Consider the following 27,505-nt stretch of genomic DNA (forward strand, 5'->3'; position numbering starts at 1 on the left):
AAAGAGAGCGAAATAAAAAGGATGTGCATGAAATAATGAAAAACTTTCGAATGGAAAATTTGTCTGATGTTGTCTTAATGCCAACACGCAGCAGTTGCATGTATGTACCGTTGTACGTGCAGCGTGCGCTTCGGTCTTAGGATAACTCCGCCCAGCTGAGACGGCTGCCAGTTTGTTTGCTACATGTCGGATTACTTGTCAGCTCGTACGTATCGAATACATTCATCTTCTCAGCCATCCTGCAATTATTCGCCGTTAAAGGAGGTCTTAGTTTGTGTAGAAAATTGAGTGCGTGCATATTTATTCAAAAGGCGAGCACGCAAAGCGTGTAATCTTTCATTTGTAGTTGTGTTCTTTTTATTAAAAATTAATTGATTTGGTAATGCGGGAAGGGGTGCTTGGCAAGCACGGAAGTACAGAGCTAATGGAAGTGTGGACTTGCAGTTGGAAGAGGGTCAGGCAAGAACACTTGATCTGATGTTAGTCTGTAACATACTACTTGACTGAAGGACTGTCCGTTCCCACGACAGTCGGGTCTACGTAACCGGCATAGACCCGGATTTTCATCCAGTCAAGGACTGTCAACTCGGCAGAAGTCTGCCGCTGCAATAACAACAACTGAACGACTCTAAGTCAGGGTTGAACGGAGCTAGCTTGAGTTTAGGTCTCGAAGTCACAGTTGAGACCATATTTTAACTCATTTCACATTCACAAGATTAAAGTAATATGTTTTATTAAACCTATACCGTTAATAGTAACACACTCTCTAGCAAAATCAGGAGTTATAACGACATTCAGAAGTCGTCTGCTTGGTATACTAGACACAATAATTGTGTCAGCTCCGATATGAGATTTCAGGGTGGTGAAGACTCCGAATATATTAACATTGCTGCGGGATCGATAGACCGCTAGCAATGTCGGCGTGAGCCTGAACTCTTGGATCTCGAAATCTGAAAAGTTACGCATGAATTAGACGAACCCCAGTCGATTGAAGTTGAAGCTTGAACCCGTGTACCCTTTGTCATAAATATCTAACTGTTCGGAATTGGCCTTCCTATGAGCTCCGAGTTGAATTTTCTTTGTTTTGTTAACTGTTATCTCCGAAACCGCTAATATTGCGTTCGATAATCTTCAAGCCTTATAATTTTTCGAGCCCTTCATTACATATTGAGGTTTCATGAGCTCTATGGTTGAGAAGTTGTACCATTGCTTAACACGCGGTCTTTTTAACTTAAGTTTCAACCATTAATAGTCTTTTAGACAATTTCAATCATTTTATTGGTCAGAGATTTGTTAAAATTTCGAGTGAAGTACATTTCCGTAGCCGAAATCATCACTGAATCCTTTAAAACATTATTCAAGAGGGTTAGTCAACTCGCAGTTGTAAAGTAAATAGGTTCAAATATGTTGTCTTTCATGGACAGTACGTCCAAAATCTCGTAATACTCCAAAAAATGTAAATGTTATGTAAATTTCTGTTGTCCTATTGTCGCTTTAAGTGGAAGAAAGGAGGGTTCGCGAGGAACAAAAGACCCGGCTATTCTTTCTTGATAGGTTTTCAAGAAGTTAGATTTAAGCCGCATAGAGGGCTTACTGTTTTGAAAAATATGCTGTGGGAAGTCTCTTGATAACGAGAGACGATACGAGACGAGCGGTTGTGGCGGATTGTTTTAGTCATATGATTAGCCGAAATTTTATGGTCTTTAAGATGTGATATTTGCCCGATAAATGTAACTTGAAAACGAAACATAAGATTTGTTATTCATGTCGGACTTCCGGTAAGAGTCCGGCTTCTTTTTTCAAATTGACTTAATAAGCTTTAATGGATTTGGATTAAAGTTCTACTGCTCTTTATATATCGAATTCCTTGGATTCTATACTTGGTTAGCTTTAGGTTAGAAAATCACAAGAATGCTGAGTCGCTTCGACTCTAGATCGACACTGTTGGCGCAGTTGCCATTTACATAAAGGGAAGCTGGACTCTGGTGGTTCTCAGGTTGAAGTTTATTCATTCATTATACATCTTATATGACTCTAAGAGAGAACTTCTTAAAGTAGTTCACATATGAAGCTCCTACGTCAATGCGAATGAACCGATTTGAGCAAACTTTTAAATTAAATTTTCATCGATATTCAATTTAGTTATCAAAAGGGTAGCGAAATTAACTTGTTCCCTCTGGTCATGTATATTTATCTGTGCACATATCTTTCTCACATACACACACACAACTACTTATGTGGATAAACACACATGTCTCCCAGTGTGATATATGATTGATCCAAGCGCTTACAAGCAATTCTTCACTAAATAAAAACAAACAAACAAATAAAAGCAATAGACAATCAAACAACAAAATCAATTAACGCCAGCAAAATGAAATGCAGTGGATTATTTTTCAAAAGGCAAACAACAGAAATAAAATACAGTAAATGCGACGAAAAGTAGGGCAGCAGGAGGAATGGTAAAATTATATACTCACATATATATGCATATGTACATATGTATGTACATATGTATATGTGAATTAGAATTGTTTGTTAGTGTGTGCATACGCCGGCAAATGCTTTGCGTGGGTGTTTTTGCGGATTAAATGCTAAAGTGAGGCAAATTATAGTGGCATCGTGTTACAAACATGCATATTTACATACAAACATACATGAATATACACTAATTCACACTTGCACTTACATATGTAGTTATAAATTTTATTAAAAATACTGTCTTCTAGGAAAATTTTATGACAATGTTCATATAAATTTGGTCGTAACTCATAGGTTTTTCAATAAAATTGGAAAAAAAACCAAAAGTAAGCAGTTTGCAACTAGTTGAGAAGTTATTGCGAAATAATATTTTTTATAGAAAAATAGATTTTTATAATTTTTTTGTGCTTAATCACGTATGCTAACAAATACAAAATGAACCGAAAGTTACTAGTTGTAACTAGTTTGTAACTAGTTTGTAACTAGTTGTTGAGATATTACCAAATCATCGTTTTATATAAAAATTGTTTCGTTACGATTTTTTTTAGAATCTAACTAGTTTGTAACTAGTTGAGAATGAGTTGCAAAATAACAGTTTTTATTAAAAAATCGGAGTTTTTATAAAAACAATTGTTTGTTTTACACATTTTTTGGAATTTTCTAATGTTTCGTTTATCAAATATGAGTTGGACCGAATGTAACTAGTTTGAAACTAGTGTCACTAGTTTTAAATGTGTTACGAAACAACTGTTTTTTTATTAAAAAATCATAGTTTTTGTAAAGAAATGTTTCCAACTAATTTTTTCGAATATTCTAATATTTCTTTTTTCAATTGTGACTTCGAACAAATGTACCTAGTAGTGAATGACGGGCGACAAATAAATTGTTTTTATGATAAACTTGTGTATTTTGTGAATATTTATAAATTTATAGACATTTATTCTAATAGCAAACCCTATACCCCAAAACATATGAATGGGACGAAAGTTCCTAGTTTGTAACTAGTTGAGTAGTTGTTAGAAAATATATTTTTAATGCAAAAGCAGTTTTTCTGCAATGCTTAAGATGAAAACCTTGTTTTTTTGCGAGTTTTTATGAATTTTTATGACATATATCCTTATAGCTAAATCTTCATCTCAAAACATATGAGTGCACCGAAAGTTACTAGTTTGTAACTAGTTAAGCAGTTATTAGAAAATATATACTTTTGTGCAAAAGTGGCTTTACTACAATTTTTTATGAGTTTACCAGCATTTAGTTAGAAAATACTTAGGAATCGCTTTAAGTAAATTTAGTTTAAATTTTACGAAAAATCTCACCTAGCACATTAAGACGTATTTGATGAAGCTAAAGAGAAATGAAAACAGTTGCTTAGATACCTATAGCTAACTGGCACAAGTCTGAACTTAAAATACAAACAATATAAGAAAGTGTTCTGAATGTGACTAGTTTGTAACTAGTTGTGAATTATTAAAAAATATTAATGAATTTCTGTTTTTTCAATAAGTATTTTTAACTGAAGCGTACTTTGTCACAAATTACAAACTGGTCCAAACGGGCATAGTCCGTTACTAGTGGATACGTTAAAGTTAGAAATAAAATTAGCAAATTCAATCTCTAATGAAAGTCTTTTGCAAAGCTCCTCGCTAAGTTTTCCTAGTGACACACTCTCGTTTCCGCTATGTGACTGACCCTTTGGCATGTGGCAGGAAAATACAATACACAAGTTATGCACACATACATATATGTAAATATGTAATTGTTTCCGTGTTTCTATCACCAGAGGGGAGAGAGAGTTGTGTATCACTGATTGATTGCCATCTGCAAGCGTGTATAACGAACGTCGGGCGCTTCTGGGCGAGTGGCTGCTCTTAGATGTGCCGCAGTGCTTGGTCAAACGGTCGACAATCTGACAGGCAGCGCGCCAATGCGTCAGTGCGTTCGTCTGTGCCTCGCAGTCTTCGCGTCTGTCGTCAGTCACTCTGTTATTTGTGCCGGCAATCAGCAAGATCATCGCGCATTCACTTGGCAAGTTGGCGCGGCGAAGCGTTGGCGATTGAGTTGAGTTTGGATTTTCATTCAATGAGTACACATACATACATACAGACACATTACGTGTGGGATGCTTAAATGATATATTAGTTTTCATTTTACAATTCTATATGACTTTTGTTCTCATTTCTTGATTTTTCTCCTGAAATTTCTTATATATGTTTCAGTGCATGTGTGTAGCTTGGACCCTATGGCACGGAATTGATTTGTGACTTGTCACATTTTGAGCTCAAAAGTGTGGCAAAGTGGCAGAAGTGTTGATTGTTATACGTAGGTGTCTATATATGCATACGTATGTGCTTATTTACTTTTTGTAAATATAATTTTAAAACTTATAATATTGTATTTCGCATGAAACTTTAAAACTCCAACAAATGTTTTCCAATGTTTCTAAATGGACTTAAAATTTAGTAAGAGACCAACAAAAAAATTGAAACATGAAAAACACTTACATATATACATATCATATATGTATGTATCTGCACATTTGTCAAAATCTTAAAAAGTCGGAAGAGAGCTACTTTCGCTGGAAACCTAAAATTCAAAGCATATCCATAGGCTTGCTCCACAAATTATAAGCTGATTTGAGCTATTATTAAAATAGGTTACAACGCTTGTTGGCATATTCATAGAAATTTCAAAGCCAAAAGCTTAATCTGTTCAAAAGTCGACATCTTGAGCATACTTTTAGGCGCATAACCTTTATTATAGTATAGGTGTTAAAGGTGACTAAAATAAAACTATTTTTTAAAACAGAAACTTCTTAAGATTAAGGATAAATAGTTATGCATCTAAAAATTTGAAAATTGTTGCATATTTTTCGGCTTCCAACTTTTCGTATGCTCACTCTTGTTAGCAAGATCAATTTTTCTAGAGGGGAAAATTCCTTAGGTGAAGAAATAAACGGATTTCTGGTTACGAAATAATTTTTTTGCATACTTTTAGGTGTGTAACCTTTAAGATAATATCGATGGTAATCACTTCTAAGAAAACAAACTTTCTTCGGACGAAACTTTTGGTAGAAGAAGGGAAAAGTAGTTATCTGGTTAGAAAAAATGTAAATTGTTGCATACTTTTCGGCTTAAAATTTTTATTACGATAGTAAGCGATTAGTGATTTTAACAAAACTAACTTTTCTAGCGTAAAATTGTGTTGGAAGAAGAAAATATTGTTATTGCGTTACTAATTTAAAGCTGTTGCATACCTTTAGGTGCATTTAAAAAAATATACATATATGTATATGTATATATAATAGATACAGCTATTTATTGAAGCAAATCTATGAAAATATTTTAATCGTAGTACTATTTCTATTAAGACAGACTTTTTAAAAATTCGCAGCCTACTTTTAGGCGGAAAATTTTTAGCTTGGGCACAGGTGTTACATCGCTCAAGCTGGATCACAAATGTATTAAAATTTGCTATTACGTAAATTAACTCAACTATAATAGACATATTCAGCGCACATCAGTTATATTTAACCTACATTAAGGCGCTGAATATTATTTTGCCACAGTTTGTCAGAAACTCAAGCATTTCCCCCAAAACCATTGTTAAAGCTATGCAAATATGTTGTTGCTTTGAAAATTCTAGCCAATTTGATTATCTCTCAAGTTGCGCGGCCTATTTTTAGGCGCCATCGGCAATTAAAAATAAACCTAAGAAGCTGTTAAAGCAAACACCCACCTTCTTCCTGTAGTTGTCCATTCATAAAATGTTTTTTCTTATGCCTCTAGTTCAAACACAGCGCAATTGTTGTTGTGGAACGTATTTAGCAACGAGCGTGTGTGTGTGTGGACGCTATTGAGCGCGTTGACTGCTTGCCTCGTATTACGTTACGTTGCTGTTGTTGTGTTTGCTACTTGCTCGTGTCACAGTGGCCACGGCTTTACTATCTTCGTTGTTGTAGTTGTTGCTATTGCTATTGCTTTTTCTTGTGTGGGGCGGTGGAATGCGCCTAACTGTAGGGCTTCATTATGCACAGCCAAGTGTTGCACGCATTTTTTCGCACGCGTGTTTTACCATAATTTTCACACAACTCGGCAAAGTGTTAACGAATATTCTTTGCACGCGGAGCGTGTAGCGCATTTTTAGGCGCTCATTTGACGCGTTTTTCGTTGCGAAAACTGTGATTTTTTTCAATAATTTTCACTAGCGCACTTTCGAGTACTCACACTTAATCACTTTGACGTTTCGTCTACATTTTTTGCTGCTTCTCTCTCTTCTCTCTTCCTCCTCTTGCTTTCATTTATCGACTTTTGACGTTTGTATTGGCTTTCTGGTTGGCAATGCCTCGTAGCTTTGTCGTTCAAGCGCGTGCGCGATGTTTTCACATTTTCACATATTTTGTTGTCTACTTTTTGGCGTGCGGGCCAAAAGTAATGGAAAAATTAATTTATGCTTACTTATTTTGCATTTCTTTTTTAATTTATTCCTTGGATGGCATAAAATGTATTGCTGCACGAAATTTGACAGCTGTGCAGCTGACTTTGACAGTCGGACTAGGCTGATATGTTATGATTGATGTATGTATGTATGCATATGTATAAGTTGCTCGAGCGATTGTCTATATTTTTTGATTTTGTATGATGATATGATGTCGATTTCAATTTTTCGTTGTTTCTTAAATTTTAAAGTTATTCGATATTTATTAAAAATATAATGTTTTATATAATTTGAAAAAAATATGTAAAATTACTTTAAAATTTGCATAAAAATTTCAGGAAAATAATTTGTATTGACTAAAAATTAATATAAAAATTTGAAGTTCAAACAAAGTTAAAAATTATTAATTAAGGTCAAACAAAAATTTAAAAAATAACTGAACTTTTTGTTTTAGTTTTAGTTGTAAATTTTTCTTAATAAATTTATAAATAAATTTTAGTTTTAGTTGTTAATTTTTCTTAATAAATTTATAAATAAATATAATTAAAAGGTTTAAAAAAAATTAGTGTTCGAAAAATTACACGAAACTAAGTAATTTAAATTTTTGTTGAAAAATTAAAATAAAAATATTTATTAACAATTTTTAAAAATTTTATTTTATTTATAATTCTGTTATTAGTTTTTCATATAAGTTAATATTTTAATAATTTAATTTGTCAATATTTTATTTATAAGAACAAATTTTTAATCCAAGTTTTTTAACTTAATTTTTTTAGTTTAAAAATTTTCAATTTAATTTTTTTGACTTAAAAAAACAAAAATTATTTAATTTTTTTTAATTATAACATTTATTATTTATTTATATTTTTTAAATTATTTATATTCAATTTATTATATTAAAAATTGAATTTCTAATTTTCTTATTTATAAAAAAAAAAGAAAAATTACTCTAAATTTTTAATTCAAAAATTTTAATTTCATTAATTTATTTAAAAAAATTTTATTTGAAATTTTCTTATTTATACAAAAAAAATTACTTTAAATTTTTTAATTCAAAAATTTTAATTTTATTATTAATTTATTTAAAAAAATTTTGTTTGAAATTTTTTAAAATTATAACAAAAATTAAAAATATAATTAGAATTAAGTGAAAATTAATTAATTAAACAAAGTTTTTAAGCGGAAAAAAATTTCGGCAATTTTTTTTATTAATTATTAATTTTTTTTAGTAAAATTTAATTAATTAGTAATAAAAATGTTTTCCAAAATTAAAAAAAACTAATTAATTTAATTAACATAAAAAGTTTAATTTAAGTATTAATATTAAACTTATATAATAAATTTATATATTACAATAATTATTTTTTATTTAGATATTAATATTAAGCTTTTAGATTAAATATAAAAATTAAACCTTCATATTAATTAAATTAATTAATTTTTTTTTAATTTTGGATAACATTTTCACAACTAATTTATTAATTTAATTTACCTTTTTAATTTTTTATTAAGTTTAAGTGCTTTTTCAATTTGGCAAAATTTTAATTACAGCTTAATTAAATTTAATTTAATTTTTCATTTTACGTCAATATACAAATATAATAAAAATAATAATATAAAACACATTAATTAAGTTAATAAAAAAAAATATGCACTAATTTTAATTACAAAAAATAAATATTGACTAACTTTAATCTAAATTTTTTTAATTAAATTTTTTTACTTTAAAGATTTTAAATTTAATTTCTTCAATTTATCAAACCAAAAATTTTAACTTTCACTTTTTTTAAATTATAACATTTATTATTCATTTATAAATTTTTTTATCTTTTATATTCAATTTAAAATATTAATAGTTTAATTTGTAATATTTTTATTTGTAAAAAAATGTAGTAAATATTTTTCCGTTAAAAATTTTAATTTCATTAATTTGTTTAAATAAATATTATTCACTAATTCTAATTTTTTTCAATTAAAAGTTGTTTAATTCACTTTTCATTTATTTTTTTTGTTTAATTTTTTATTTTATTTATTTTCTTCGGAGTGTTATTTTACTTTAAGCACTTGTAACTATACCGAATTTTTTTCATTACTTTTTTTAATTACTAAAAGTTTTTTATTTATTTATTTTAGTTTTAAATAAAACATTTAAAATACTAACTTTTTAATTATTTGAAATAAAAGCGGTTTTCATTTACTCTTATTATTTTTTAACTAAAAATTATTCTCACTTTTTTTTATTAAACTTTAATTTTTGTTGTTTTATTTATACCACTTGTAATTATGCGAATTTTTTGTGATTAGTTTAGTCTAATTTAATTTTATATTAATTTTATTTTTTTAATTATTTTTTTTTTTAATTATTATTTTTTAATTGTTATTAAATTTTTCCAATTTCGATATTAATTAATTTTACTTTATTTTTTTAAATTAAATTTTTTAATTTTGCTTTTTATTATTTTAGCTTTAAATAAAAAATTTAATAGACCAGCTTTCTAATTTTTTTAAATAAATAATGTTCATTTAACTTTTCTTTAATTTTCATTTAAATTATTCTTTCTTTCGAGTGCCCTTTTTATTTTTAACACTTTTAACCGCCTTACCGAATTTTTATCATTTATTATTATTTTTTTTAACTAATTTTTTTAATGAATTTTTTAACACTTTTTTTTATAGATTTTTGCCTTTATTTTGACTTTTTATATGTCTATGTTATAAAAATAATAGTTTCGAATTGACGTAAGATTTTCTAAATTTTCTAATGAAAATTAAGTCGAAATAAATTTAATTCATTAAATTTTGAAATAAATTAAATTGTTATAATAAATTAATATAATTTTTGTTTTTATTTAATTTAACATTATTTTTTAATATTTACACATTTTTTTTAATTTATATTTTTTTATTTTATTTAATTTTTTTTATTCGTTTTCTATTATTTTCTTTATTATAACAATATAAATATAAAATATTTTATTTCTGCTTTTTATATTTGAAATTAATTTCTGTATTAAAATTTGAGTTTCTACACTTAATTAAGAAATTTACTTTATTTTCATTTTTTTCATTTAATTTTTCACTTTAATTTCTAAAATTATTTTTATAAATTTCCAAGTTACGCAAAATTCTACCGAAAATTCCAGCAGCAACATGACACAATTACCAGCCGCAGCAGCCAAAAAGTCAATAGAGCCATGCCAAACTCGAAAGCTACAATAATAATAACAATAGCGTAAACGAAAGGGGAGAAATAACACAAACAACACACACACAGGCGCTGCAAGCACAAAATGTGTCAGCTGTCAATGACATGTGTCAGTGCGGTCAGTGCATTGCAGCCTGGCAAATTTATGTGATTTGCTTTCATTTCCTTTTGTATGCGCGTTTTCTTTGCAGCAGCAGCGGATAATACGTGAATTTGTCAAATTTCAAATTGAAGTTGAAAAATTAAAAAAAAAATAATAAAATTTCATATTTCCTTTTTGTTTGTTTTTGCACGGCGTTGCAGTTGCAGCGCCTGAAAGGGTTGCAATTCGCATTTTGTGCTTTCAACTGCCTGCCTGCAGTTGCTGGCTCTCGCGACAGCATGCACTGCTTCTTCTTCTTTTCTTGTTTCCCCCCTCGGAGTTGCCATTGCATTGCGTGTGCTTTATTTGTTTGTTGCTGTGTATTTTTTTTCTTTTTGCATTGCTTTGTGGCCCCGCTGGCCAGGCAGTGGCAGCCCAACTGTCAGTCTGTGTATTGTTTGTTGTTATTATTGCTTTTGTCTGAAATTCTTGTGCTGTCAGTGGTTTGTTTGCTGCCTTTGTAGCGCTCAAATGCATGTGTATTTGTTTGTGCGCTCACTTTGAGGGGTTGAAAGTGGGTTGGCGCTGGCTGGAGTGTGTGCGTCAGTTGACTGCCTTAAATTTGTAGCAGAATTCCTTTTCGATTTGTTAAGTTTATAGAACTTTGTTGTGTTTTTTTACTAATTTTAAAGTGATTTTCGATTTTTATGCGCTGAACTACACTCTTTAACCAGTTATAAAAATTTCTGAAACGCAGAAAAAAAATTCAAAAATTTTCTAATTTTTCTGTTTATTTTTTTCGTATATTCTCGTTTTACTAAACCTCTTTTCCACCTTGCAATGCCAACACAAAATTTTTTCATGCAAATTTTCAGCTTTTTTCACTATTTTTCTCATATCTTGCCTCAGCCAAAACTCACTATTGTTATTTGTAGACATTTTTTCACTTATACAAATTCCACACTTCCATTCACAAGTTCACTTCGATTTTTTTCCCTTTTTTGCCATACCTTTATACATTTTTTTCCACTTTTTGCACATTTCATGCGATTTTAACTCGCTTTCCGTTTACCGTTATAAAATATTTGCACTTTTTTAATACAAAAAAATATTAAACGAAAAATTATAAAATACGAGCACACAGAGTTTTTCACGTTCGCGTCTTTGCAATTTAGTATTTAATAGTTATTTGTCTCTTGCGCTGCCTTCCATTGCCCCGATAAAGCACGAGCCTTCGGCGTCTGTTGCAAGCAAAAAATAACGAGCGTCAATGCTGCTGCTTGTGGTAGTTACTCATTGCGTGTATTTCACCTTTGCTTTCTTTCAAGCTTCACATTATGTTGGTGTTGTTGTTTGTTATTTAAATTCATATGCCACATATGAGCGTAAAAAAGCGTAACGACGGAGCGCAAATGAGCGGAGAGCACAGTGTGCCAGTTGAATTTGAATGTAGTACAAAATTTTTGAAGAGGGACAACTAAAAATTCAAGTTCCTACAGAAACTTTCAGGAAATCTTAAGTATATAAATGCCCAATTGTTTTTTTGTAAAATAAAATAAAATTACAATTAAATTTATTATTTTTCAGATTTGTTTTTTGATTTTCTAACATTTCTCATTCCAATTTATTATATTTTTAGTCAATCATATCTAAGTCTATATTTTTTCAGTGCATTTGATAAATACTAGTTTGATTGAAAAATAGTAGCATTATGAATATGTTTGATTGCAAAATTTTTCTGGAAATATGTCGTACCATTTTTTATGTCATACCATTTCTTATGCCATACCATTTTTAATGGCTTTAGCAACGTAGCATTTGTTGTACTTGATAAATGATTTTGATTGCAATATAACCATACCATTTTATATGCCATACCATTTTTTATGCCATACCATTTTTTGTATCACCACTTTTTATGGTATAAACAATTCTTTTAATATGAATTATACAAATTTCCTGTTATTTTTAAATTTTTGGCAATTTTTTAGTTACCGTTATGCTATTTATTAGTCTCTCGCGCAGCTGGCGCGCCAAATATCATAACTAACCATGTTCATGTTTCAATGACATACCATTTTTAATGCCTTCAAACGCATTTTTCGTTTTTTGATAAATATTTTTGGCTGCAAAATGCGGACTTTTTTTAAATATGTCATACCTTTTTATATGCCATACCATATTTTATGTCATACCATTTTTTATATTATCATTATTTTTGGCATAAAAATTTTTTCTGTATTAGACTAGACCGATTTCCTGTAACATTTTAAAGTTTTGCAATTTCTTATTTAATGTCATGCCATTTGTTATTGCCTCGCAGTTTTTTTATGCGACACCTTCTTTTAACTTCAACAATATCAACATTAGTTTTTATAAAATAAATATGTGTAGAAATTCCACCACCTCCCAACCACTGTTCACTTCACATTCGTGTTATTTTAGTTACGTATACAAGCCAATTGCTATGCTTCGAGTCCACCACCATCAAATCCTTGTCAGCAGACAAGTAGTCACTACACTTCTTCCGCTCTGCTTGCTTTGCGTGTCAATTGCAATTGCTATCACGCTTTTTTCTCTAAATTTTCTTCACACTTCTTCCTTCAGAGCGAACATTTTATTCACCTCCACCATGATTTTTCAACACAGCTGTTTCATATGTTCATATGGTGGTTAGTGTTGTTTTCCAAAGTAAACTTTATAAAATTTATTGCATTTTCTTGCATCCACGGTTCTTAACTGTTTTCGCCTCAACTACATATTAACTCAACTTTCAATACTTTGCTTATTCCTTGTTATGCTAATACTTATGCTTCCCTTATTCTACGGCTGTTTGTGTGGAATTCAACCCCAAAAACGTCTAATGCAACTGACATTTGATTGTATTAATTGAGTTTGTGTGTGAGAGTCCCACATGTTGTGCGCTCTTGTGGATTGTAAGTTCAAATATATAAAAAAGAAGTTGAGTGTCACCCCTAATCTATAAGGAGCAAGTCCACGTAACAAAAAGGGAATTTTTCTCAGGCAACTGGAAGTGTGTTAAACCAGCATTGCCATTGTGAATAAAATTTAGCAGAAAGTTCAAGTATTTAAGGAGTTTCCTGGAAGTAGTGTGTTATGAAGTTATGTGTGCACAACTCATTCAACTCCGTCTTAATGTACCGAGGATTCGCGTTTTGGGTATTTACAATAAAATATGCCGGCAAGGATTTGTTATTGTTTCTGATTCTGGAGGACGGAGCTTTAAGTCATGGCAGAAAAAAACGCATGGCGGAGGAACCAGATTGGACTTCTTGGACTGGGTCCGAAGAATGAGTGATCTCAGAAGAAATATTTCGGTGATATTAGAACTATTTAGAAATAATTATTTTCATGGAACGGTCTAAGTAGAATGACATAATACAAAATTTCCTAATTGAGTGAGCAACTAGTTGAAAGAAATAGTTTGATTTAGCAACGTCAACTCAAGACAATCTGTCTTCATTTAGGAAACTAAACTCTGTTTTTGCAGTAATTTCGAGGCATGCGGGATCATGGGAACGGAAAATTCTCGTGAGTTATTTGTTTGCTAATCAGAGCTTTCAAAACTAAAAGTTTCCGTGAAATGAAAGCTACATTTGTCTAAGCAGGCTTTCAATGTTGACTTTGAATATCCCTAATGTTGTGGACTTTGAATATTTAATATAAAAACTAAAAATCTAAGTTACTATTCAAAACTCCCCCTCCACCGAGTTAAATACCACTTAAAGCCTTTGAACCCTTCTCCACCGCCCTCAGGCCTTCAACCGCCATCTACACAGAGAGTCATCACTTGAGACAACAAAGTATCAGCTGCTAATGCCAGCAACTTAGCCGCGTCGCATATTTTAGTGAAGTTCGCTATTTTGTAAAATGTTGTAGTCATCGAGAGTTGTAATGACTTGAGGCGCTTTCTAAAGTGGCTCACAAAAGCTGTCAGAAGTTGCGAAAACACTTACCAACAAATCGACCATACAAATGCATAGAAAATGACGAGGAAAGTTGTAAGCGTGTGAAATTTGCTACGGCAATGCAACGCTAATGTCGAGGAAAGCGAAAACGAAAAGTTTGTAAAGTACGGTGAATCGATTTGGTGAGGGGAAAAGGGGAAAAAATGGTATGGAAAGCGTATCATTTGAGACGGTAGAGATTTCAGTGTGGTATACCTTTCAGTGTAGCAAAAGGCATTAGAAAGAGTGAAATCGAATCGCATTTTAGACTATCCGGAAAGTCCTTTGGTTCATGGTAGTGTACGCTTCAGCATTGTAGCCTATCTGTATAGGAATTATTTAAAGGCGTTTATGCAATTAGAGTGGATGCTCTCGATAAGGAAGCCGCTTAAACATCTTGTCTTCCAAGAAAATATCAAAAGTTCTACCGCGACTCTTTTCAATGCGCGAGCTTTCGGTGAGCTCGTAAGGAGATTACTTAGGACTTTGTTACTAGTGATTGGTTGGAAAAACTTAACTTATAACAGTCAGTCGAATATAACTCCAAGTTCAAGCAAGTCAAGTGTATGATTGAATATTCAATTACTGACGGACTTAAAAGAAGATTTGCACTGAGATGAGGCTATATCTATCTTCAAGCTTGGATCCTTCAGTATATCACAAATGTCATCATTTAAGCCATTGAGTTCTCTCACTAGTAAAGTTAATATTTTAGAACCATTGATGGCCAAAACATGTCGAAACAGTATTTCAAGCCTTGGCTAATTAGGGACTTCGGGTCTTCACAGCTACAATTCTAAGGGGAGGCACAGAAGTTTACTTGTTTATGTCAATTTCTTATAATACTTGTATTTTTATGAAAGATTTTGGGACAATTTCATAAGGAAGGAATCACTGCAGATCTTTAGACATTATAATTTTAAGTAAAGTTGGAATAATGAACAGAAAAGCATTAGTATTCAGTTATGATATCCTGAGTGCTAAGGATCAGCTTGTAACTAAGTACTTCTAGAAACGATAGTGAAGCCGCAGAGTCTGTTAAAATTCGCGTTAAGTGCAGGCATCCTAAAGAATGGCTACTCTTCATGGACCTAGCAACTGAACTCCATCTGATATTGCAAAGTGGGTTATTGGGCTTACCAGATTGAGCCAGCCTAACGTAACTAGCTGCTTCTGGATATCAGTCAAATCAGTCAAAATCATAACCGTATATAATATAAGGGATAACTTGGCGACTATTTACAGATACTGAAAAAATGGAGGAAAAAATGTGATGCAATGTCCAATCCAATGTCGCCAAGACATTATCTCATTCTAAACTATATCTAACGGCAGAAACTATTTTTTCTTCCAGGTCAACAAATTGTGGAGATTGTTTAAATTACTCGCAAAATTACCAGTCTTAAAGTAAGGCAATGCTTGGCAAAAGATAATGATGCTCGGCGGAAGAGATAGAACAAAAAGAACGCAATGAAAATATGAACAAAAATATAAAAAGAAAAAAAACGTAGAAACTCATTTCAAGAAAAGTAGGGAGTAAAAGAAAAAGTCAAAAAACCTTAATGACTTGAAGAAATGCAATGTAGAAAATGACAGACAATAAAAGAGAAGCAATTACGCAGGATTAAAAGCGAAAACTATTGGAAATAGGAAGGTGAAGCTGAAGAAAAAGGGAAATAAAAATATAAAAGAAATTTTATGTAACGGAAATAAAGTGAACAATTCAAATAGAAAAAAAATTGTGGAAAAAATGTCGAAGAAAATCGAAAGAATTCTTGGCTAACAAGAAAATGGCATAATTAGACAAGAAAAAATGCAAAAACTAAAATAGAAAAGCAAGAGAGATGAAAGGAAAATAAGGTCTTACAATGGAAACATACAACGAAGGCCACTGTGAAGACACGAAGCGCAATTATAGACGAGCAAATGATGCGACTGTAAGACAGGTAACTCGAAGCAATCGTGAAGAAAGTTTGAAGTGTGAGCGCAACAGGCAATTATAGAAATGGTCTCTCAACAGTACAATGACTTTGTGCGGGATTCTTTTAAGAAAAAAACTCTTTTAAGAAGAAAACAAGAAAAATTTAATGAACCTTCGAACTAATTAAAAATATGCGATATGCCAAGGAGCCTTATATACATACATACATATAAATATCTACATAAACATAAGCAGCTTAAGGTTGTACCGTTGCTTTAGTAAATACACCAACAAATTTTGACAACCGTTAGATCAAAGAGACATCGTTTATAGCTTACAGCAATAAAGTAGCATGGCTTACGCAGAAAAGTATGCAACAATTCAGACAGCCAGTCAATCAAGTGGGAGAGTAACCAAGGCGACATTAGAAAATGAAAATAATTAATTATTTGTGTATTTTGGGTACGTCAAAGTAGAATTTGCAATTTAATGAATTTTTATAGTATGAAGATTTAAATGAGGGGAAGGAGAGTAAATGGTGATGGGATTGTAGAAAAAAAATTTACTTTTCTTTTTAATATCTTTAAGTTAATAAACTATTTTTCCAAAAAAAATGGTTGAAAACTTAAACACGCTGGGAAAAAATTAAATTGGAAATATGAATAGGGTTGCCAGCTTATATGTAAACTGCAAAACATGATAAATTTTGATTATTAAAGAACAAAAGTGATTGAAAGCTTGTATATTTTATTTAAGTTCTTTAATAATGGAAGTTATATTTATAGGGTTGCCACCTTTAAGCAAAATTACAGCGCAATAATTTTCGAACTTTAATACATTTTAACAACTGAGTGTATGCTTGATTTGCTGAAATACTTGATGAGATGAAGCCACATAATATATAGAGTTGCCAACTTTCGTTAAACCGATTTCATCTGCATATTTAACTAGCGATTAAAAAAAAATATTATATGAAAACTAAGGTAATAAGATTAAAAAAATCAAATTTACCTTTAGGGTTGCCATTTTTTTGAGAAAAGATAATACAACAAGCAGTATTTTTAACATATAAAGAAATTATAATAAAATTTTACTTTGAATTAATGAAATGATAGAGTTACCATGTGTTCGATGATTGAAAAAAAAATCCAAAAGAAATATTAAAAATATAATATTAATAAAAAAATAATTAAAAAATTAAGAAAAAAAATTCTTCTGGCAACTTCATAAGTATTTATAAGGTGTTAATATTCGAACTGTTAAAAAAATTTTAAAAGAATTTATTTTAAAATTTCTAAAAATTTTATTAAACATTAAAATTAGTTAGCAGCGAAGCCATATACCTTTGAAGCGAAATTCTTTTAAACTTTCGCTTAATTTTTTTATGTTTAGTGCATATATGTATGTACATAGACTAAAATTATATACTTTTTTTGCCATTTAAAGAAAAAAGCTAAAATAGAGTTGCCATATGTTAAGAAAATTTCATTTAATTCTTTTAATAAAAAATATTAATATTTTTTAAATTTATTTATAACTTATTGCTTTTGATTATTAATAAAAAACTCCTTGTGGCAACTACATAATTATTTATAGGGTGCAATATTCGAAGCAAAAAAAAAAAATAATTAATAAATTAAATTTTACAATTTCTTAAAATTCTTAATAACTATTAAAGTTAGTTATGTTAGCGATGCCACATAATTTTCAGGTGAAATTCTTTTAAATTTTCGTTAAATTTTTTCATAATTTTTATTAGACCTACATATATACATATGTATATAGGTTAGCAGAGATGAAATATAATTTTTTTGCCAATTACAGAAAAATAACTAATTTACGGTTGCCATATGTAAAGAAATTTGCATTTAATTATATAAATTAATACATTAAAACTTTTTTAAATTAGGTTTATATTAGAGATGCTATATACCTTTTTTTCATTTAAGGTAAAAATATAATTTAGGGTTGCCATATGTAAAGTAAATACCATTTAATTATTATAATAAAAATATTAATATTTCTTTTAATTTGATCTATAATTTAATGCTTTTGATTATTAATAGTTGTGTCAGTTATAAACCCTCAAATGCGGGTTGCCATATGTACATATTCAAAAAGCCAAAAAAATTTTAGAAAAATTTCGCAACTTTGCTACTTAAATTTTTGGTAGAAATGTGAATATAGCGAAGAAAAATTAAAAAAAAACATATTCAGCAAGGTTGCCATGTATTATAAATTTTAAATTTTTTTGCGGTTTTGTTGCTTAAAATTTTGTCAGAAATGCGAATATAACGAAGTAAAAATACAAAAAATAAATAAAAAATATAATAAAATGAACAGGGTTGCCAATGTTTTATATTTTAATTTTTTAATATATTTTTTGATGACTACGATGTTGACTTGTGCTAAAATTCATAAAATAATTTTTCCAAAAAATTTTACACTCGCCTAGCAATATCTTTTTGCATTCTTATCCGTCCATCAAAAAAATTCAGCAGGGTTGCCGTGCATTAAATATGTTTTAATTTCCTTACAATTTTGCTACTTAAAATGTTGATAGAAATGCGAATATAACATAGTAAAATAATAAAAAAAAAATTACAGGGTTGCCATCTATGAAAATTTATAATATTTTATAATTTTTTTTTAATTTTCTTTATTTGTATGATGTCTGCCTCTTAAAAATTCATAAAATAATTTTTCTCTGCAAAATATTACGTAATTCATTCTTCATTCTAATGCAGCTAATCTTAAGTCTCAGGGGTGTATTTTACTGCATATCATGCTGACTGAGGTTAGTGCTTAAACAGCGAGTGACCGACCTGACTGCATATGAAGAGCACTCGATATGAGTAAATATGTGCAGTTATTTCCGCTAGGTGAGCGGAGTAGGGCGGAGTAGACGTAACTACCGTAAATTCCAAAATGCTTCGAGGCAATAAGAGATTATACTGCCTTTGTTTATTCCCTTGTGGCGACAAGAGTATTTGCATTTAATTCTTAAATACTTTAATGAATGCAATAAGGTAAATTCAATTTGTTGCACAGCCAAGCAGGGATGCTCCAACTACTATAGGAAGTAAGAGAGGGAAGACAACGCATTGGTTTGGGTAAGAGTGAAGGCATAAGTCAGGCGGTTGATGCATGTGGGTGAACAAATAGCAGCAGCTAGGCGGTTGTGGGAAGTTTTTGGAGAGAGAGGGAAGTGTTTGAGTGTGCGAGGGAAATGTTTGGTTCAGAGAGTTGTCTGTGGTAAGAGAGCCGAGTGCGGTAGAGCGTGCGTTAAGTCACCATGTGCAGTTATAAGGCGCATATGATAAATGAAGGGCAGCCAATAAATAAGTGAATGACCGTTCCTGTGACTGGACACTGAAAACAGTACTCACACATATACCGTTATATACACACACCTACATATAACTAGATATTTGCATGATTTAAGACACCGCCAGCACGAAAACACACGAAGTTTATGATTTGTTGTTATCGTTTGCTGTTGTTGTGGTGCGGCTGTGAGATGCGCCTGTAAACGGTGTTTGTTTGCATAATGAAAAATACCCTGGGGACGTGTTAATACGGTAGCATTGTTGCTGCAGTTGGCCACTGTCTGCAGGTTCCCACACGCGCGGCGCACACACGTACCCCCCGCCCACCTGCCTGGCGTGCTACAGGCATTAGCAGACGAGCAAAAAGCATTGTCGCTAATGGTTTGTGCGCTTTTGTGGCGCGAGGGGCGGGTCGGTGGGCGTGTGTGGCAAGGATATGTTGGTGGTTATGCTTGCTTGGTTGGTTGAGTTCGCCAGGGGGAATGCTGACATTACAAGGTTACAACGGCTGCCATAACAGTAACAAAAACAACAAGGACAACAACAAAAGTAACAACAATGCTGGCAGCAAACTCCAGTAAATCTCTGTACATTATGCAGCGGCATAACCGTAGCGTTGGTAATACGAGGCACAACCATCCAAACCCCTCCTGTTAACAGCTAGCAGAGAGCTCTTTCGACAAGCACTTGCCACAGCTGTACCCACACACATACACACAATTCCATATACAAGCAATCATTTTGCATTTAATGCGTATTTCCGGTACGCTAATGGTTTGCTAGAGTCGAAGAGAGTAAAGGAGCGCAGAGCTGCGAGCTCTAGCACTGAACAACAGCTTCAGCCCAGCGCAGACAACCCAGCTTGCTGCGGCATGCAAAATGCTTTTGTTGTTTATAAAATTTTCACATTGTTTGTTGCTGCGCGTTGGCAAGCCGTGAATGCGAAGAGGAAGAGGAGAGAGTGAAAGTGGAGGAAATGAAAACGGAAATATAAGGTAGCACTGACGCTGCCTTGCTAAGGTTTGGTGGCAATAGCTCCTCTGCTTGTCATTGTTGCTTGCTAATATTACTGTTGTTGTTGTTGTTGTTGCTGCAACTCGTGTGGTCGCTTAGTGAAAGAGTGAGAGTGGGAGAGTGCTGTTGTTCATGGCAATGATGCCGGCGCTGCTTATTATTGCTATGGTTGCAACGCTGCTTGCTGGCTTGCAGGTGCAAAATGGGTGCGGAGTGAAGGGGAGCAGGGTTATTAACGCAACTTCATCATTATGTCGCATTATGATTTAAAGTAGCTTGTAGTTGCTGGGTAATGAAGGTGGTGAATGATAGTGACTCTGACATTGGAGGGTAATTTTCGATGAGTAATCTGCGCGGAAGGTCTTCAAAGTTGCAGAGAAGAAGGTAATTGAAATTTAAATGGCGGCAAGGAAGATAAAAAACAAGCACAAATGAATATTTTGCGTATTTTTTAGAAGAATTTTGTAAAAAAAGCAACTCTACTTTTAATAGAAAAAAAAATTATATGAAAATATTAAAAAAAAAATTTAAAAAAAATGAAAAAAGAATAATAAAAAAATTTGAAAAAAAATCATAAAATAAAAATATTTAAGCTACAAAAAAATAATAAAGAAAAAAATGAAAGTATTAAAAAAAATTAAAGTTTAAAAAAAATTTAAGTATTAAAAAAACTCTTAAATTGAAAATATTTAAGTTAAAAAAATCGATTTTATTAATCTCTTTGTACTTTTCCGCATAAACAAAAAAATCTTATAACATTTGGTACTCTTACATATGTAAAATTTGACAAAAATTTTTTGAGTTAAAACGAAAACTAAAGAACTATAAAGTAACATTTTTTTAAAGTTTGAAAAATTAATTAATTATAGAAATTTAACAAATTTTTAATTATATTGAAATATCTAAAAAATATTGAAATAAAATGATTGAATTTCTTGAATATCTCAATAATGCGACATACATAAATGTGTTTGGGCATTTTTAATAAATAAGTTTTTAAAAAAACTTATTAAAAGAAATTTTCAAATTAAAAAAAAATTGTTAAATTTTGAAAATTCAAACTAAATACTTCTTTTAATTCATAAATTTTAATATTATTAATATTATATATAATATCAAATTCAAAATTGAATTTTCTGAAATTTTAAAAAATTTTGAATTTTTTGAAATTAAAAAAATAGGTTTTTTTGAAATTAAAAAAAATATTGAAAAAATTCAAAATTGAATTTTCTGAAATTTTAAAAAATTTTGAATTTTTTGAAATTAAAAAAAAAATATCGAAAATTTTGAGTAAATATTGAAAAAAAAATTTTGAAAATTTTACACAATATTTAAAAAAAAATTCGAAAATTTTAAATAATACAAATTCATAATTAATTTTTTGAATATTAATATAAAATTTTGAACTAAAACCAAGACAAAAAGACTTTATGTATATTAATATTTTTTTTATTTTGTGGAAATTTAGTGAAAGTTAAAGTTGATTATTCAATAAAATATTTCAAAAAATTTAAAAAAATTACATTTAAAATTTTTTTAAAGTTTTTTTAAATTTTTTAAACCTTTTCGGTACAACTTTTTTAGAAATTAATTAAAGTTTTTAAAATAATTTTTTTTCAAAATTCATAAAATTAATTATTATAGTTTTAATAAATTTTAGAAATGTAAAATATTAAATTTTTATTTCAATGTGAATACGAAATTTAATTTTTTTCAATTAATTTAATTATTATTTAGATTTTATATTTTAAAGGATAATTTGAAACACTTAACTCCATTATGTTTTCTAATTTAATGTTTTTTTTTTTCAAATCATACTTTTCGTTTAAATATACCAAATTCGAAAATTTCTTGTACTACATAATTAATATTTCAAATTTGATACGCCACTCCAGAAACCCTCAAACCATTTACCCTCTCACGCTGTGTGATCGCTTGAAAGCTTCAAGTATTTACTAATGACAAAGTACAAATCCGTAGCATACACTCAGGCACGTGGCCGCATATTTTTTTGGCGGCTTACCACCCGGAGTGAAAGTGAAATGTGTGGTAGAAGATGTACAAATTTATGTAAAATTCGGCAAATGCTTAAAGTCATTTATATTGTTGCGGTTTCAGCAGAGAATATGCGAGGATTTAGAAACAGAAAGTCACCCCAAAAGTAGATTAACAGCATGTAGCCGCAATTGTTAAGTATTTGATACAAATAGATTGTACTGAAGTGGCTTGTTTTCAATAACAAGTTATAGTGAGGCATACTTTCAGGTGCAGTGGAGCAAAAAGTGGTGGTTGAAATTTTGTTGAAAGGAAAATTCTAATTTTTTTCTTAGCTCAAAATATTTCATTAAAGTAACTGCTGCACTTTTCACTTACCTTATCTTCCGCTTCTTCAGCACGTTCTTCCGCCTCAACGACGCGCTGCTCCAACTCGGATAGCTGCAAATATAATAAAAAGCATAGAGTTGGGTTAGCAAAAGTTTCCATAATAAAAGTCAAATGATGTGGAATTAGATAAGTGGCATTTGATTTTTTCCTAGCTCGCGCAAGGCGCTTCGCACAAGTTGGGGTTGCTGCTGTGTGCTCGTAAAAATATGCGGGTGTACCACGCATATAATAAAGTGCCGCTGAAAAGTATGCAATAAAGATTGTTGAAAAATCTTTCACATATGAATGGATTTATGAAGAATTCTTTCTCGTATATGCGAAGTTAATTTATAGACTTTTTTGAGAGAAGTTGTTGTTGTAAAAGTGAAATATTTAAATTGGAAGGTGGAGAGAGAATTTCAAGGATTAATGTGTAATATATGTATGTATGTAACTCGGCTATAATCGCGTAAGCGGTGTCTACGCCAATTAAAAAGAAGATATGTAAAAAGAGATATTCGTTTAGACTTGAGGTGCGTTAAAAACATTGCACATTAAAAAAAAAAAAAAAAAAAAAAAAAAAAAAAAAATGTAAAATAAAAATAGAAAGTGAGTGAAAGTGAATTAAAAAATTAATTATAAAAAATGTGTTAAATAATTTAAAAATAAAAAATAAGCACAAAAACAAAAAAAAAATAATAATTAAATTATTTAAATAAAAATTATTTAAAAATTTTAAATTATTAAAAAAAAATAATTAAAAAATAAAAAAACTAAAAAAATATAAAAATTTAAATAAAAAATTAAAATAAAAATTTAAATTATTTAAAAAAATAATGACAAAAAATTTAAAAATAAAAAAATAAAGAAGTAAAATAAAAATAATAAAATTAAAATTTAGATATTAAAATTAAAAATCTATAAAGATAAGCATTTTTATTTAAAATTGTTTAAAAATTTGTATCAATTATAGTTTTTTTACACTTTTTTATTTTTTTTTATATTTAATTCTATTTTTATTTTTGGTAATTTTTTCGAAGTTTGGTATAATTAATGTTTTAAAGGAAAATATAAAAATTAAATAAAAATTTAAATTACTTAAAGCAAAGATAATTATAAAAATTTAAAAATTAAAGAAATTAAAAAAAAAATAAAAAAATATAAAAAAATTAATTTATATATTAAATATAAAAATATATAAAAACAAAAATTTTTATTTCAAATTATTTAAAAATTTATTTCAATTATAATTGTTTTAACATTCCAGTTTTTTTTCAATTAAAATTTTTTTAATTTTTTGTATATTTAATTTTAATTATTTTTATGTTTTTTAGTTTTTTTTCTTGAGTTTTGTATAATTGATGTTTCAACATTTTTTTCTAATATTATTTTTATGTGAATTACATTTTTATATTCAATTTCTTTTTAATTTATCCATAAAGTTGAATATATCCCAAAATAAAAAATGCTTAAAGTATACCTTCTTCTATTTAATTTTTTATCAAAACGGAATTGGTGATGACATAGTATGTACATATGTACATATGTATACATTTTCAAAAACTGTTTGTGAAAAATATGTTTTTGGATAACCAATATCCTACACGGATTAATAGCAGAAAACACTGGGATTATTTGTGGGGAAATTTAGTAAATACAACAACCTTGCTAAATTTCCTAGTATTAGAATTTTTATTCCTCCAAGCGAAAAATGCCTCATATTGAATTCATATTGTGGAATGATATTGCAGCTCACGGCCGCTAGGTGGCGCCAATAATCACTTGATGACTTTTTCGGGGATATTTGGGTAAAGGATTGTAAAAGAATGTTTCTATAGTGGGTAATATATACATATGTATATGTACATATGTATTTAGAAACAGGAAAAATTTATGAAAAAATATGAGCAGGGAGAAGATGTCGTATGCGAAAAATCGTATTTGGTTAAATATTAGCATATTTTTAGACCTAATATCCATAATTAGAAGAGCGTACTATTTGCAACACTATCATCCACGCTGCATTCATTATTGGATAATAAGCAGCAGCATATACCACGTCCAGCAGTAGCTGAGAGTATACACGAATACCATGGAGAGCCGAATCGTCGCCGTTCGCAGCAACTAGAATGGCTTCGCGAATGTTACGTCGAGATCTCAAATTGAAAGCGTACGAAACACTGCTTGTGCAAGAACAAAAGCCGCTCGACCTTCCCAAGCGACATCGCTTCGTTCTATGGGCTCTTGAAAAGTTCCAAGATCGCTGAAATTTTGTTCAGCGTTGAGGCTTATTTCGAGCTCAATGGGTATGTAAACAAGCAAAGTTGCCGCATTAAGCACGAATAGCAACCTGAAGAGATGCAAGAGCTGTCATTTCATCCAGAAAAGTTGGTGTGGTTTGTGGGCCGGTGGAATCATTGGACCATATTTCTTCAAAAATGTTGCCGGTGGGAACGTAACCGTCTATAGCGACCGTTATCGCGCGTTGATAACCGACTGTTTGTTGCCTAAAATTAAAGCTCGTGTTTTCGGCGATATTTGGTTTCAACAACTTGGTGTCACTTCCCGCACATTTTTTTAATTAATTATTTATTTTAAATTAATTAATTATTTTTTAAATTAATTTTTTTTTTTATTTAAATTAATTATTTTTTTGAAAACAGTAAAAATTATGAAGACATTATTATATCATAAATACTTTGGTATTTTTTAATATTTTGTAAATAAAAACATTTTTTTAAAAAGTAAAAATAAATGTAACGAAAAATAAAATTAAAAAAGATATTTTTGTAATAATTTTTAACTATTAAAAAGTTTTTATAACTATGTGTATAAACTGTTTGTGAATAAAAAAAAATTTAGTATTAAAAAAAAAAAAAAATTTAAAAAAAAAAAAAAAAATATTAAAAAAAAAAAAAATTTTTTTTTTTAAATCAAATTAAATATTTTTATTTATAATTATTATATTCTATTTTTTCAACTATTTTTTTTAAGATTTAAAAATTCAAATTACTTGAAAATTTCATTTTTTTTTAATAATTACTGTTTTTGAAAGTAGTAGGAAGTATTTCAATTATGATTTGCTTTATTTGAAAATATTTAAATTTCGATTTTTAAATTTAAAAAATATTTTTTTTATTGATACATATACATATGTAAATATGATATGATTTAGTATTTCTTATTTGTAAATACTTAAAAATCTATATGAAAAAGTGCTTTAAACATGTATTTTAAAATTTTAAAGTCTACTTTTAGGCGCTTGTACATAAATTAAAATGTCAAGTATAATTGTAGACTGTTTAAGATACTCAAATTCAAGAAAAACACGCAAAATCAAAAACTTTAATATTCTATATGGATCTTATCAATTGTATATACATACATATATACATAGATATGTGTGTATAAATGTATATGTGTAAACTAGATGCCGTGCGTCACAGTCATTGGCAGCCAACTACAAATGCACTTAAAAGCACTGAGATGACACACCTACAATGGGCACTACAATAACAATAACGATAGACATGCCAGAGACAGGAGCACAGCAATACACACACTAACACACACAGGCACAACAAATTTAGTATAAGAGAGGGTGAGGTTAAAGCAGAAAGAAAACCGTATTTAGGACGAGGGTGAGAGAAATGGCAGACAAGAGGTGGGCATGCACTTGAAAGCACATACAGCCAGCCACTCAAGCATTTTTTTTTGGTGAAAGAAAACTCAAGTGGAGCTGGAGGTGTGGGTAGGCCGACACGGCAAAGAGTCGCAGAAAGCGATTAAAAGGTAGAAGCAGCGAAAAATGATTGCACACATTGAGTGCTCGTGAGCTTTAAGACGACAAACAGCGAAATAGCTAAATAGGCTAACGACTGGCTGGACTGGATAAACAAAGCGCGGGCGAGACAAGTGGCTCTATGCGCGCCAGCGGTGCCAAACTGGCTGCAACTGTGACTGGGAGTGGCCGCAAAGCATGTAAAACTGCCGCGAGCAGACGGTTATGGCTCTTGGGTGGACGTATAAGCGGACGGAGATAGAAGACAGCTGGCTGCCTAGTTCGCCGGGCGGCTGGAGCGAAAGACTTGCATAGACAGTAGACAGACGTCGCGCGCATGCAAAGCACTTCTGTGATTAATTGACGGAATTTGAGGAGAACGCGAGGAGTGCGGACCGAAAAAGAATCAGAAAAAGGCAGCAAAAGACATTTCCTTTATGAGCACAGGTTAATGGCGCTTAAGCGCGCTGACACAAACAGCGGACAAACGGCAAGTGCCGACGCTCAGCAGCAGGAAATGCCATTCAAGCTCATTGAGTAGCTCACGATTTCAATGCTATTAGAATTTTGAAAACGAAGTGGATTAGTATTTTCGTAATATGCCTAGCGCCAAATTTGGTTTTGCTGGGGTCACAAGCTACTCCATTGCTTGCTTGCTGCTTTGAGGCTCCATTTCTGATTTTTGTCAACGCCCAACCGCCCCACACTTGACGTTTGTCGTTTGAATTTGCCACTTAAAATTGTTGTCCTCAATATGCTGTTCGTACGTGTGTCTGCATATAGCCAAAAACATAGATTTCTTGCCGTGTCGTTTCACCTTTCAGCGTCTTTCTACTGTTTGTGAGGTTAAAGTTGTTTACTTGTGTGCCACTTTTTTGGCTCACTTTTGATAGCAATTATTTTTTGTTGTTTGCCACATGAGT

The 27,505-nt window shown here is 30.4% G+C and overlaps 1 protein-coding gene across 1 annotated transcript in view; it reads right to left on the minus strand.

Annotated features, from left to right (window-relative positions):
• The window catches only part of LOC126758588 (uncharacterized protein CG43867), a 298,748-nt gene that overhangs the window by 51,210 nt on the left and 220,033 nt on the right, over positions 1–27,505 (minus strand). The window contains exon 5 of the mRNA XM_050472920.1: positions 22,811–22,873. Coding sequence (XP_050328877.1) covers positions 22,811–22,873 — 63 coding nt within the window. The remainder of the gene's footprint in view (positions 1–22,810; positions 22,874–27,505) is intronic.

Source organism: Bactrocera neohumeralis, chromosome 5, assembly GCF_024586455.1.
Source record: "Bactrocera neohumeralis isolate Rockhampton chromosome 5, APGP_CSIRO_Bneo_wtdbg2-racon-allhic-juicebox.fasta_v2, whole genome shotgun sequence".
Classification (NCBI taxonomy): domain Eukaryota; kingdom Metazoa; phylum Arthropoda; class Insecta; order Diptera; family Tephritidae; genus Bactrocera; species Bactrocera neohumeralis.